This window comes from Macroventuria anomochaeta (assembly GCF_010093625.1).
Source record: "Macroventuria anomochaeta strain CBS 525.71 unplaced genomic scaffold BU25scaffold_35, whole genome shotgun sequence".
Lineage (NCBI taxonomy): Eukaryota > Fungi > Ascomycota > Dothideomycetes > Pleosporales > Didymellaceae > Macroventuria > Macroventuria anomochaeta.
In genome coordinates, this window is record NW_022985396.1 from 260,770 (window position 1) to 274,293 (window position 13,524).

Sequence of the window (13,524 nt, forward strand, 5' to 3'; positions counted from 1 at the left end):
TTAGGGTTGTCGAGCGGCATCGTCGAAGGTCACCCGAACAGCATCATTTCGATGTCTGCGCCGCAACGTGTCTGCGATGGCCGTGGCGTTGTGGATCCGTCAGAGGCGCTGGGGCAGGACCAATGGATTGGGCAGAGTGGATCTTGGGAACGTGATTGGCATGCAAGGGTTCAGGAACGGCGTTTGGCGCTGGCATACCTACCATGAGGCTCGAGGGCGTTCACGATAGTCTGCAATACATTGGATTACACTTCTTCTGTCGAATTGGCACCGCGCTTAGCAACGGCGACGGTAACATTGCTGTACGCGCAAGTGTTGGGTATCGGCCATCAATGCGGCACCGATGTGTCACAATCGGACCTTGTCAGCATCCCCCCGCTCACGAGGGAATGAAACAGCAGACATGTGGAGCTGTTGTGAATTGGGAATGTTCTGGAGGGGGTCCACCTGTGACAGATGAGTCGACGTGTGATGACAACATGACAAGCATGTTGTACCGATGTTGAAGAGTGTTGAAAGAAGCACACAGCGAGTGTTCTTATTGCCGTGCTTTACCAAACGATGATAGGCTCTTAGCGCAGTCTAGCTGCATGCTGATGGCACCGGATGCAGGTCCGTCTTCCGGCTCTGTCAAGACGGCGTAGCCTTGCAGTAGTCGTTGGAAAGGAGGACATCCCCACGGTCTGGACGAGATGCTGGGTATTTTGCAGTGAACACATTCCGCAGCGCACGGCCAGTGTCGTCACAAAACGACTCACACCTACGGAGTCCCGCGGTGATCTCCAGGGCCTGCGACAACACAAACGTGCACTTGCCGGGTTGCTTCATGCCGTAGAGCAGCGGATACGCCCATTCGCCCCCCTTTGCACTGCCAGAGCACTGCCCAAAACTCCTGGCTGCCAAGTGCGGTGACAGCCAGGGCCCCATTGCCTTGCCGTCGCAGTGGAGCGCCCGCAGCGCCTGCTCATTCCTTGCTTCTGCTGCTGGCTTCTGTAATTACCAAACGACGACATCTCGCCTTGGCCGCCGTTGGGCTAGATAGACTCTAACACATCGCCAACGACCACGCCGCCGCCGCACAGCAAGCGCACGACTGTTCAGACGTTCTTCACGAGCCGCTGCTCATTTCACCACCCCCGTCCCCACACACGCCAGCCTGCCGGTGCCTTTGATCGCCCACCGTCCTTTGTTGCTGCCCCAAGTGCCGCCTTTCGACATACGCTCGCGGTGCAGTGCGCGCAGACAGTGAACGTCTAACGTCTATCGCCGTTGTGCTCTCCATACTACCTGCCCACCATGAAGGTACGCTGCCTCGTCACCGCGCATCCACTCCAGCGAAGCCTTGCTTGTCCTGTGTATGTGTGCGCATGCGCTAATATGATGTGCGCAGTTCCGCCGGTCGATGAAGGGGGAGAAGGACGCCTACCGCCCGCAGCACATTTCCATCCCAGCCAAGGATGCGATAGCCATCGTGCCGCCTAAGAAGGTGGGTAACCACCTTTGCCATTCCTTTCACTTTACGGCGACTCAGCGACCTTGCACGCCCATCTACACCCCACCCCAGTTTCCCAAACAGGCAGCACGCGCGCGAAGCTAACCGGCGATCCAATTTCACAGGTCATAAAAGCCCTCTACGACTACAAGGCCACCGACCCGAACCAGCTCAGCTTCTCCCAGGGCGACTTCCTGCACGTCGTCAACCGCGAGAACGACGCCGACTGGTTTGAAGCCTGCAATCCACTGCACGGCTCCCGCGGACTTGTCCCCGTCTCGTACTTCGAGGGCGTAGGGAAGACAGTGCGCGACAGTGCCGGCTTTCCACCTCGCCAGTCCGCGCAAACTCAACCACACGACTCTGGCTACCAGGAGCCCCTGCGAGGGATTGGCAGCCCCAACCCACCGAACACCGCAGGCATGATGCAGAACATGATGAGCCAGCAGATGCGCATGTCGCAGTCAGGGAAGACAGGGGCTATGGTCTACGGCATTGTGATGTACGACTTCAAGGCGGAGAGGCCTGACGAGCTGGACGCAAAGGAGGGCGAGGCTATCATCGTCATAGCACAGTCGAACCCGGAGTGGTTCGTCGCGAAGCCCATCACACGACTAGGAGGACCAGGCCTGATCCCCGTATCTTTCATCGAGATCCGCGATATGACGACAGGGCAAGCAGTACCGGACGCCCAGCATGCAGTGGCAGCAGCAGGCGTTCCCAAGGTTGAGGAATGGAAGAAGATGGCGGCAGACTACAAGAACGGCAGCATACCGCTCGGCAAGCTGCAGGACAACACGCAGCAGTCATTGCAGGCTGGTATGGAGCGCATGAGTCTTGGTGGAAGAAGCCAGATACAAGGCAGAAATGGCTCAGTAAGTTGGCGTGCTACACCATGCTCATACGAGTCTAACAGTTTTACAGGTATCTTACTCACGCTCCGGATCCGTTGCCATGCAAGGAGGCCAAGATCGCTCTGAACAGCTGTTTGCACCTACCAAGGCCTGTGTACCACGATACTGCTTCGCCGACGACATCTTTTGGTTCATCATCGAATGCCAAATGGAAGATGGTAGACATTGGGAACTACAGCGCTTGTACCAGGACTTCTACGACTTGCAGATTCAGCTTATTGCTACATACCCAGTGGAAGCTGGCACTAGTGGTCAAGGAGAGCGTACATTACCGTTCATGCCCGGGCCTGTCACCTACGTCACCGATAACATCTCGAACGGCCGCCGCGCGAACCTTGACGAGTACATCAAGAACCTGCTCAAGTTGGGCCCGCACATTACACATGGCCAGCTTGTAAAGGGGTTCTTTGCACCAAGACAGGGCGATTACGAAATTGATCCCGATATCCAGGCTCAGGACGATTACAGGTTGTCACAGCAATCTGGACAATCTTCGAACCATTCACATGGAGGGTCCACAAGCAGACAGTCGTCTGCTGATCAACTCCAGGCCACCACACCAGTCACTCCTTACTCGACAGGGTCGTACGGCGCTCACCAGCGCGGCCAGTCATCAGCCTCGCAAGTATACTCGTCCTCACTCAACCCTCCACCAATGAACCACCAGCACTCCTCCGCTTCGACCGCAACGAACACTGGCACATCATCGGCACTTAAGATCAAGGTCTGGTTTGAGGAGGACAACTGCGTTGTCATTCGGATGCCAACATCCCTTCGCTTCCCCGACCTCTACAACAAGCTGAGGGAGAGAAGACGACTAGAGAGGCCTGACGAGCGGGACGAGGACTTGATTGTCGAATACAGAGACGAGATGGAGGGAACATTCTTCCCTATTGAGAACGATGAGGACCTGCAAATTGCGGTCGAGAGGAATCCAAAGTTGACCCTGAGCGTCACAACGGCGAGGTGATAGCTATGAGATCTTTGGAGGGGACGACTTCTTTCGCTTCTTTTGGGTGCCGCTACTTCGGTGGTACCTTTTACTTCTTTACAGGCTTCACGATCGATACCTCTCTGCTTTGGGCGTTGCTTGCACATCACGGAAAGGCGTTCAGCGGAGTACTTAGGCGTTGCGGCTGCATGATTCCCATTTGTCGGTTTCGGGTATTCTGACTATTGATATCTGGATTGTTGAGTGCATAGGCTGGTTGGTCCACGTTCTTCACGAAGATACGGATTGGATCATGGGCTTATGTCGATGGGTGCTTGGCGTAAGCGCAAGCAAGGAGATACAAAGCAATTTGACAGATGAGATGAGAGACATGTGTACTCTGTGCCATGCGGGTGATGGCCATGTGATGTATTGTTGTTACTCGTTTAGGAAAGCTTGGTGTTGAAGGGCCACCCTTAGTCTCCATGGGGACTTCTTCAACACCGGAGGCCCCGACTTTCCAGTCTGACGCCCTCCTACTCTGGACAATGAGTGTCTGCAATCCTTTCTACCGTCCGACACGGCTCATGAGCGAAGTCATGGCGGTATACGATACCATTCTCTGGAAATCGCCTAGTCAGCTGGTGACCGGTTTCCTTGGATACCTGCTAGGTCCTGCTTGACACGATGGCTCTCTTGCCTAAGCAAGTGTATCGCAATGACTCAACTCTCACCATGCTCTCTATTCGACGAAGATGTCGACAAAGTTCAGGGTCCAGCTGTTCAAACGCGTGGTGTTGCACCACAACCGCAGATCTCGGGCAGATCCCGCCTTACCACAATGAGCATTAGCCTCGGCGATTGCGGAGCTTCGAGTGAGCATCAGCGACAGGTGGTCACGCTCGCCATCACTCACATTCAATGCGCCTTCAACTGACGTTATCCACCGCGCTTGCCTTCCGTTCACCGCCCGTCGCTGCCCCGCACATGATATAGCAAACTAGGAAGTAGCAACTCAAGTTCCACAGTGGCTACCTCACGCTTAACCAGGCTCTTCCTCGCGTCCGTCGCCCTCTTCATCTCTCTAACCGCCATCCTGTCTTCACTTCGACTTGCCGGGCGCACACCCTCCATCCTGAGCCACATTAAGCCAGGACCCCTCCGCAATCCGCTCTACACGCAACCCTACCGCCCGCTCACCAATTCCACAATGGCGCCCACACAGTACAAGAAGCCGCCACAGCTGCCACCCAAGTTCACTGCTACCAAGGAGAGCCTGCTAGCGGACACAAAGAGGCTGATTGAGAGGTCGCGAGCTGTGCAGGATGCTGTTGTCAAGTCTGGCGAAGCGACCTTTGCGAAGGCTCTCCTTCCCATCGCCCGGGATGACAACAAGATGGCCATTGAGTCGCACATCATTGGCTTCTACAACGCCGTCTCTACAAGCAAGGAGCTCCGCGATGCGTCGAGCGAGGCAGAGCAGCTGCTTGATGACTTCGGCATCGAGTCATCTATGCGCGAGGATGTCTTTCAGCTGACCGACAAGGTGCTGAAGGCGAAGGAGCCGTTGGACCCTGAGTCCCAGCGCCTGCTGGAGAAGGACCACAAGTCTTTCATTCGCAATGGTCTGAACATTCCTGCAGGCGAGAAGCGCGACAGGTTCAAGGCGATCAAGCAGCGTCTCAGCACCATCGGCATTCAATTCTCGAAGAATCTGAATGAGGAGAATGGAGGGCTTTGGTTCACACCTGAGGAGCTGCACGGCGTGCCAGAGGACGTCTTGACTGGCTTGAAGAAGGGCGAAGGTGAGAATGAGGGCAAGCTCTGGCTCACTTTCAAGTACCCCGACCTGTTCCCGACCCTCAAATACGCTACAAACGCCGAGACACGAAAGAAGGTCTTTGTCGAGAACGAGAACAAGTGCAACCAGAACGTCGATCTCTTCCGCGAGGCGATTCTCCTCCGCGACGAGGCCGCTCGCATCCTCGGATACAAGAACCACGCCGAGTTCAGGATAGAAGACAAGATGGCCAAGACACCCAAGACAGTTGATGACTTCCTCGGCGACCTGCGCACACGCCTTGCACCAGGTGGCAAGAAGGAGATTGAGGCCTTGATGGAGTTCAAGAAGAAGGACGTCAAGGAGCAGGGCCTGACTGGTGAGCTGGCCGAGAAGTACTACCTTTGGGACCATAGGTACTACGACCGCCTGATGTTAGAGAAGGATTTCCAGCTTGACCACCAGGTCATCGCTGAATACTTCCCTCTTCAGACTACCATCCAGGGCATGCTGAAGATCTTCGAGGAGCTCTTTGGCCTGGCTTTCATCGAGATTGTGGGCGAAGAGAGGACTGCTCTGGCAGATGGTGGCAAGGCCGAGGATATTGTCTGGCACCCAGAGGTCCAGGTTTTCAGTGTTTGGGATGATGAGGGCGAGGGCGCTGGCTTCGTTGGTTACCTTTACCTCGATCTCTTTCCCCGTGATGGCAAGTACGGACACGCTGCCAACTTCAACTTGCAGCCTGGTTATATAGATGAGAACGGCAAGCGACGCTACCCTGCCACCGCTTTGGTCTGCAACTTCTCGAAACCGACACCGAAGAAGCCTTCGCTCCTGAAGCATGATGAGGTCGTCACCCTCTTCCACGAGCTTGGTCACGGAATCCACGATCTTGTCTCTCGCACAACCTACTCTCGTTTCCACGGCACCAATACAGTCCGCGACTTTGTCGAGGCCCCATCTCAGATGCTCGAGAACTGGTGCTGGACACCCTCGCAACTCCGCTCTCTGTCGCACCACTACTCTCACCTCTCACCTGAATACGAGCAGGCGTACCTCGAGTCGTCTGGTGCTGACAAGAAGCCCTCTGATGAGCGCATCCCCAACTCTCTCATCAGCAAGCTTATCAACACCAAGCACGTCAACGACGCTCTGTTCAACTTGAGGCAGTTGCACTTCGGCACCTTCGACATGACCATCCACGAGCCCAGCAGTCACGAGGAGGTTGAGAAGCTTGATATCACGCAGTTGTACAACAGCCTCCGCCAGGAGATCTCGCAGCTTGACGGTCCCGAGGCCCTCAGCGGCGACAAGAAGGGCGACTGGCACTGGGGCAACGGGCAAGCTACATTTGGTCACTTGATCGGCGGATACGATGCTGGGTAAGTCACAACTTCACCTCGAAACATGGACGTGAAACTTTTCGTATTGACTACAAGCAGCTACTACGGCTACCTCTCCTCCCAAGTATACTCCACCGACATGTTCTACTCCGTCTTCAAGAACGACCCCATGAACCCCAAGGAAGGCCGCAGATACAGGCACACCGTGCTCGAGCGTGGCGGATCGAAGGAGGAGATGGATATCCTTGAAGAGTTCTTGGGCAGGAAACCGAGCACCGAGGCGTTCTACAAGGAGCTCGGGATTTCCAAGTAGGTAGTGAGCTGTGGTGGTGTTAGCGAATGCATAGCGATCAAATCAGTCAACAAGAAACATACTGTTTAGTCTTCCCTCTCGATCTTCTCATACTCCTCATCCTCAAGCTTCCTCCGACAGACGTGCTTGGTCTTGGTCTCCCGGTTGGACGAGACGGTCTGCACCAGGATGATGAATAGAAGGATGTCTAGCAGCCAGATGGCCACATTGAAGCGCATGATGTGCGTCTTGGCGGCCTTATAGTCGGCACGACATTGCGCCAGGGACGAGACGCTGGCCTGGTGCGCATCTTGGAGGTCTTTGAAGCGGTCCATGAACTGTTCGACGGTGTCGAGGAAGCGCGTGGAGGTACTCATGGTGGTGAGCGTGTTGTTGTACATGTGGAAAAGGAGGGCGGGAGGATGTCGTGGTGTTGTGGTGAGTGAGCAGTGTGGTATGGAGGTGGGCTCGAGCGTGTCAGACAGAAATTGAGGTTTTGAGAGGGAGTATGCGCGCCAAGATCTAGATGAAGGTGAAGGTGCATGGTTGCAGTTGTTGGGGATGGGAAGGGAAGGGAAGGGAAGGGAAAGGAAGAGAAGGGAAAGGAAGAGAAGGGAAGGGAAGGGAAGGGAAGAGAAGGAACGAGAAGGGAGATGGAAGACGGTAGATGGGAGATGGGAGATGGAAGATGGAAGATGGAGGTTTGCTTTCACCTACATGGACGCAGTGATAAGCGGTGGCCTGTCCTGACATCAGAGTGTTCGGGAAGCACTGTTGAGAACTGAATAATTGTGCTCACGGAGTTGTAACCATTAAACTGTGTCATGAAAGTGCGCCGGTCCTCTTAAGATGGGTGCTGGAGGTATTCGGCGGTATCCTGCGATGAGATAGTGCGGGCACAGAGGAACTTGAAGAGAGTCAGGTGCGTGTTGGTGAAGAGGTACAGGCAGTGAGGTGCTAGTCGCGGTAGGGGTATGTTGAAATTCCGAGGGAGGGTGTGAAGGTGAAAAGGCAGCGACACGCTCTCATCAGATGAGAATTTGGTCTGCGGACAGACTAGAACTAACTACACTGATTTTACAAAGTCACCAAGCACCGTAGTACCCAGGAGATGGTATTATGTGTCAAAGTGCTGCACTTGAATATTTGAAGCCCTCAAGGTGTATGATACATCTGCTATAATTGATTAGAATTGGTGGTTGGAGTAAGTCAGTAAGTGCTTGTTGGGCGATTGTATGCTCATGGTCAAGCTTGGAGGGAGTCAAATGATTGTCAGTGAAGGCGTGCGGGTCGTGAGGTGCTTTGTGTGATTGAGACATGCCAAAACTGCGAAGGAAGAAATCAGATTGGAACGGCAGTGACGCTCTCTCATCTGATGAAAGATTCGTTTACTGAGTACTTAAGCGCCAGGTCATGCCTCTGACTACAGCGTTGTAATCTCCGTAGGGCTTTCAATGCGCAACTCTAATCAGAAGGATAGATATTGAAGGGCTAAGTAGCGCGATAGTCCAAATCTGTTGACCATGTGGTCGAGCGTGAAGGTGGTCAAGCACTCTGTTGTGCGCGTGGAGATGCCTAGATATGCTATCTTTTTGAGTTCCAGGCTTTTGCCGAACGGCAAAGTAACATCACAGCAATCAAGACGTGACTTGGAGTATTTTTGATCATTTCTAAGCGTGTACTTGACCTGACGGTACGACTGTCCCCAGCCATCGCCTCTTTACAATCCTGACCTTGTGCGTGAAGATGCTTGCGAGCAGTGTTTAAGATACTGTCGCGCCCCCAGGTTATCTCTTAAGACTCGAGAGCTGAAACTCAAGGCCCACCGAAGCCACGTTGTGGCCTGTGGACGTTTCGAGGTTGTTGAGATCAGAAAGTTTGGAAGGCGAGATCGGCTCACGGCTTCTAGATGAGCTGGGAAGGCATTGAGGTGTGTGGATGCAAGTTTTTGTGGGCAATCTCTATGCTAGCAATTTTGCGGTAAGTGGAAACGCACATCCTGTTGTTGAACCGAGCTTCACGGAAGCCGTTGAGATTGAATGGCCTAGGTGAAGGTGAACGTAAAGCTCAAACCCTCGGCACACATATACCTTTCAAAACCTTGGAATAACGAGTTCCATTTATACAGCAACTTTGAAGTCCATCCTACCCTCGACATCTGCGACAACACGTCGTCATGAGTACCCACGCCATCTTCCCACACCTCGTCTTCGGTCCGCTCTGCGCTGTGCTGTAGTTCGCGGCCGCTACCGGTGGTGTCTGGGTGCAGCAAGTCTGGCCTATCTTGACGGTTCCTTGGCTTGCCTTTACAGTCAAGGCTTACTACGATGTCACTCGCGATGAGGACAATGATGGAGAAGAGGACGAGCTTCCACCCGTTTGATGCCCTTCTTTGACACGGCAAACTCGTTCACTGACTCAGACTAGCCGCTGCCGCACCGCGAGCCGCCACCATCCTATGAAGAGAGGTTTGACTCTTTGTAAGAACGTGCCGTACTGGTTGCATACAAGGAGGACTCGAGGTGTCAAAGGCCGGAAACTATACTGGGACAAGATGTGTGGAATATGTTGAAGCTAACACAATGCTGAAGCGAAAGATGTGTGGTCTAATAAAGAGGGAGGAGGACTGAAGTAGAGACAATGATGTACATCTCCATACCTGAGCATGTGAGGGCACTCACAAGTCACTTAATCACCACCAAGAGGCGGACCGTAGCGTGTGTCCAACATTGCACTGATGAGACGCAAAGCTTACAGAGATTGGCGATGTGCTGCAGAGCGGCAGCGTCACGATTGCGCAAGAAGTGCCTCAGGAGGTTGTGGCCGTTAGCCTCGACGACAGTCGACCACCTTACCTTTGGATACCATCGTCGACAATGACTACACAGTCATGAGAGAAGACGAGGAAGTCAAAGACCCCCAGCACAGTCAAACAGCAGAGGCAGGCCCGAGACCCTGAAAGCACGATCCACGGAGCCTGTCCCCTGTCCGTACACAAGAACGGGGGCGCCCGCTGACGATCGGTAGCCTGATTGCACTACGCCTGCCACCTGCCCGTCAGAATTCTCCGATGGTCAGGGGCTGTGCTCATGTCGAATCTTCCGACCCTGTAGTTTGCTCGAGTAGGTCTGCGCCATATGGTCATCATAGCAGCCGCCGGCAGCTTCTTAGATATGGTGATATGGTGACTTGGTTGATCTGGGCTATGGAAGTTTCCATAGCACGACAATCAGGTTTATGCGGTCATCAATATGTAATGATTGGAGTCCTGAGACTGGCTTGATAGGTTTTGGGTGTAGATAGACGATATGATGTTTGAGTTTGATGCTGTAGGGTAATACTTGCTTGTGTGACGAGATCCGCGGGGACATGGCAAGAACAGTGGCATCGCTTCGACCATGCCCAGTTGGGTTGAGGTCTTTAATCCTGATGGAGATCGAAACCGACTCATACGGCGACGGTCACATGCCGAGAGCTAAACCCGGATGGATTATACGTCGAGAGTAAGTCAGATTGAACCACTGCTCGGAAGAACCTTTGGGTCTGGCGATCCAGCCCCCAAAGTATGTTGAGCCCAGCTAGTATAGTCTGAGCGAGTCACTTGATGTCCATTACAGTGACTGATGTCTTGTTCTGGAAGCTCTATGCGGGAGGAGAATGAGCAAGTGGCTGTGTGAAGTTAGCGCGCTTGCTGTAAAAGCAATACTGTCGCCTTAGAAACGCGAGACTGACTGCTCGGCCAGCACACAGCAGGAGGGGATTACGACGACTAGCCTACATGCTTATTCGCGCCGGATGTCGTGCCCAGCTGACACAGAACACAGGGAACCTGCAGCTCCCAGGGGCTATAGCCATTGGGGTCCTATCCGTTGAAAACTTGTAGAACACTACTAGCTGTAGTGATTGGGTGCCGGACTCTTCAATTTTGGCGTCTTAATGAATGCATTAACGGTCGTATGAGCAGTCGCGCCCGATGAGGTGAGAAACAGTTGAGAACCGGTTGTCCAGATGCAACCAAGCAATTCGTTGAAGCGGGGGTATATGCTATCAGATCGTCGCGGCAACAACATGTCGCGATACTGTGGCGCTGTTTGCTTGTCTGCCCTGGGATCATAACGTTAAAACTTGTGACGCGTAACTAAATGATAGGCTTGTATTGTGGTGATGCTCGTGCTGTACACCCGCTACTGCACATCTTGAGCCTGGGCATAGACGCACGAGCTGCAGATTAGGCTACAGATTACTGTTGACGAACACTTGAGATCTTCGCTCCTGACTTGAAGCTGATTGCTTTCTTTGCAGGCGCACAGACCAATCGTTCGCGAACCGTCCCCAGGTGTCACCATGGCTTTCTGTGTACTCTTCCTGGAAACCGACCGAAGTGCGTGACTACGAAGCCGTCTTCGAAATGCCATTCAAGAGTCGCCCGTAGATACGAAGGACCCTGTTCTCAGCCGAACGGTCAAAAAGTCGGAGGATCCTGAGGACTCAAGACAACAGGGCAGGTAAAGGGTCGATTCCACACCTTTTGCTATGTGTGAACACCGTGAAAGGCAGGAAGGCAATGTACCTTACGAAGGCGCGCAGTATCGACCTTTGAGCTGTCAGCAAGCCTAGTGTACCAGACTTGAGTTTCGAAGGCTGTCACTGTCTATTGGTTGACCGAAATTTGGATTGCGCGACGAACCGACATCCACAAACTGTCAGTCCCCGGTATGCCATCGGCCGCTCCGTACAACGCCAACGTCTCGCTACCAGTTTGCACCGTTAAGAATGCACAAAGCGGTTTTAGTCGAACGTACTTGTGTTCTGACCCCTTGGAAGCGGCCATTGCCACATGGTTGTGGTCGATCACTGCTAAGGCTCATGCGTGTCCGTTTTGTAAGTTGCAATTATGTCGTCGCTACCAGTATACGCAAAGGCATGCTAAGCATAATAGCGAGGCCAGAAAGCAGGCACGTCTAATCCGTTAAGGAGGTAATCACTGATATGGGTTCTAATCAAACCACCAATTCGCGCAGTTGACAGAAGCTTTGACCCAGCAACCAAAGGATACTGCAAGCTTCTTGTGCGAGCCTGTTGGACGCGAGTAACAGGTGATGCATGCACCAATGATGCGCTCGTGCCAGCATCTGAGGCGGACCACATGTCACCAAGTTCCTTTGTTGGAAGTTTGATTCATCAAAGCCGCGGACATCCTCAAGTTGTCAATGCAGCACTAACGTGTGGTATGAGAAGGCCCACATAGTGAAAGGACTGGCAGTGCAGTGTCCCATGGCGCAGCAAATGCCTCCATGAGTGTCTGGTATAGTCGATGAGTGGACCATGCTCGCTCATGTAATGGACATGGAACGAAACGCTGTATCGCAGCACACACCAGTCCGAGCTGAAAATTTGAGTCTACCAAGACTGCCATTCAAGGCAAACATGAGAGAGGCTGCGAGCGGGCCTACGACTCGACCTAGTGCCGAGCATACCGGTCCTAGATTCATGCTGTAAGGCAGAACCAGCTACCGGTCATCAAACCGAATGCAAGGATGATGATTTTGGCCGACTCGAGATTGGTCTGATCCTATTCATGGAGTCATTGATTGTGTATTGTTCTCGATTCCCTCGTAACGGCTCATCAGTGCTTGATCGGATCGCTGTAACGTGCTCCTGTCAGGGCTGCGACACTGGCCCCTCTTGAGGATCTGTTAATTTGGAAGGCTGGAGTAAGCGGTGTTGGTGTAACAGGTCACAGCAACAGTCGAAAGCGAAAGCGTCCCTAAACTGGCGTCTTCGGGTCGAATGAGACGATCAAAGCAAGAGCCCAAACCAGCTCCTAATCCCCCCGATACAACAGTCAAGTCTGATGCGGGTCGCCATGATGTATCGGAAACTGGCAGTTGCTTGGACGCCCGACCATCACCGTCACGGGGTTGAGCGGGAGGCTGCAGGTCGATGTGCCTCGACAGCAGGCGCCCTGCAGGGAAGCTGCGCATCTTGTGACCTCGCAATGAGCTGCAACATCCTGTTCAAGCCGTGATCTCCTGAATACCCGCTCAGCCACCATCTGAATCTACGCTTCAACGGGCTGTTGTGCCTGGGTACGGTGAATTCTCTGGCAGGCGCCGAGCATGCTGGGGCGGCGCTCTTAGTGCGGTGAGGCACTCGGAAAGTAAGCGGGAAGCCCTGCCTCTGCATTCACTATCCAGACACATCAGATGACCAGGCTGGCATGGAAGTGGTAGAGTGGCTCGGGTCAGTCTGATGTTGGCATCTGTGGCAAGCCTTCTCTGCTTGCTGGCCACCGCTGATCGCTACCCACTCATTGGCCCGAATGGTCTGATGAGCTGTGCAGCTGTGGGTTGAGGAATGCAATGCGAAGATGAGAGCTCTCATCGCCGGTCAGCCCCGAGTGCTGGGGGGTGTGGACGGCCGCAACGTGCGAGACACATGAGCTTGATGATGTTTGGGACGGCAATGTCACCCTGAACGCGTGGAGCATCGCTGAAGCAATGCAGTAAGGGAGGGCCAACGCTTTGCGGTGCTGTTCTCCACCACACGGCCTGATGTTGAGAGCGGTTGGGGAGTTCAGCAGCGACCGCTGCACAACGGGAAGGGCCAAGCCCGCTAGTGGCCAAAGCGGGCTGGTGCGCGGCCAAGTGGAAACTAGTTAGCCGCGGGCGCTGCACGTCACCAGATGGTCTATCCCAATCCCCTGCTGGTCCATCCCTCCTTCCCATCGATCATGTATCGCTTTTCATCTCGACTACGCAAGGGAGCCGCC

General features: G+C 53.9%; 3 protein-coding genes across 3 annotated transcripts; 2 read left to right on the forward strand and 1 right to left on the reverse strand.

The window, feature by feature from the left end:
* The first annotated feature begins 1,112 nt into the window (after positions 1 to 1,112).
* Positions 1,113 to 3,599, forward strand: BU25DRAFT_173527 (scaffold protein Scd2). The gene is made up of 3 exons (XM_033700840.1): positions 1,113 to 1,302; positions 1,618 to 2,367; positions 2,417 to 3,599. The coding sequence occupies exons 1-3, from the start codon at positions 1,297 to 1,299 to the stop codon at positions 3,374 to 3,376; spliced, it is 1,716 nt and encodes a 571-aa protein (XP_033557917.1). The 5' UTR covers positions 1,113 to 1,296; the 3' UTR covers positions 3,377 to 3,599.
* Positions 3,600 to 4,547: 948 nt separating this feature from the next.
* BU25DRAFT_461809 (thimet oligopeptidase) lies at positions 4,548 to 6,773 on the forward strand (the record flags this gene model as incomplete). The annotated part of the gene is made up of 2 exons (XM_033710473.1): positions 4,548 to 6,499; positions 6,560 to 6,773. The coding sequence occupies 2 exons, from the start codon at positions 4,548 to 4,550 to the stop codon at positions 6,771 to 6,773; spliced, it is 2,166 nt and encodes a 721-aa protein (XP_033557918.1).
* On the reverse strand, positions 6,759 to 7,234 carry BU25DRAFT_414189 (uncharacterized protein). Its single transcript, XM_033707223.1, has 2 exons — positions 6,836 to 7,234; positions 6,759 to 6,781 (listed from the first exon to the last, which is right to left on the reverse strand). Exon 1 carries the CDS (start codon positions 7,151 to 7,153, stop codon positions 6,839 to 6,841), a length of 315 nt encoding a protein of 104 aa, XP_033557919.1. The 5' UTR covers positions 7,154 to 7,234; the 3' UTR covers positions 6,759 to 6,781; positions 6,836 to 6,838.
* Between the last annotated feature and the right edge of the window lie 6,290 nt (positions 7,235 to 13,524).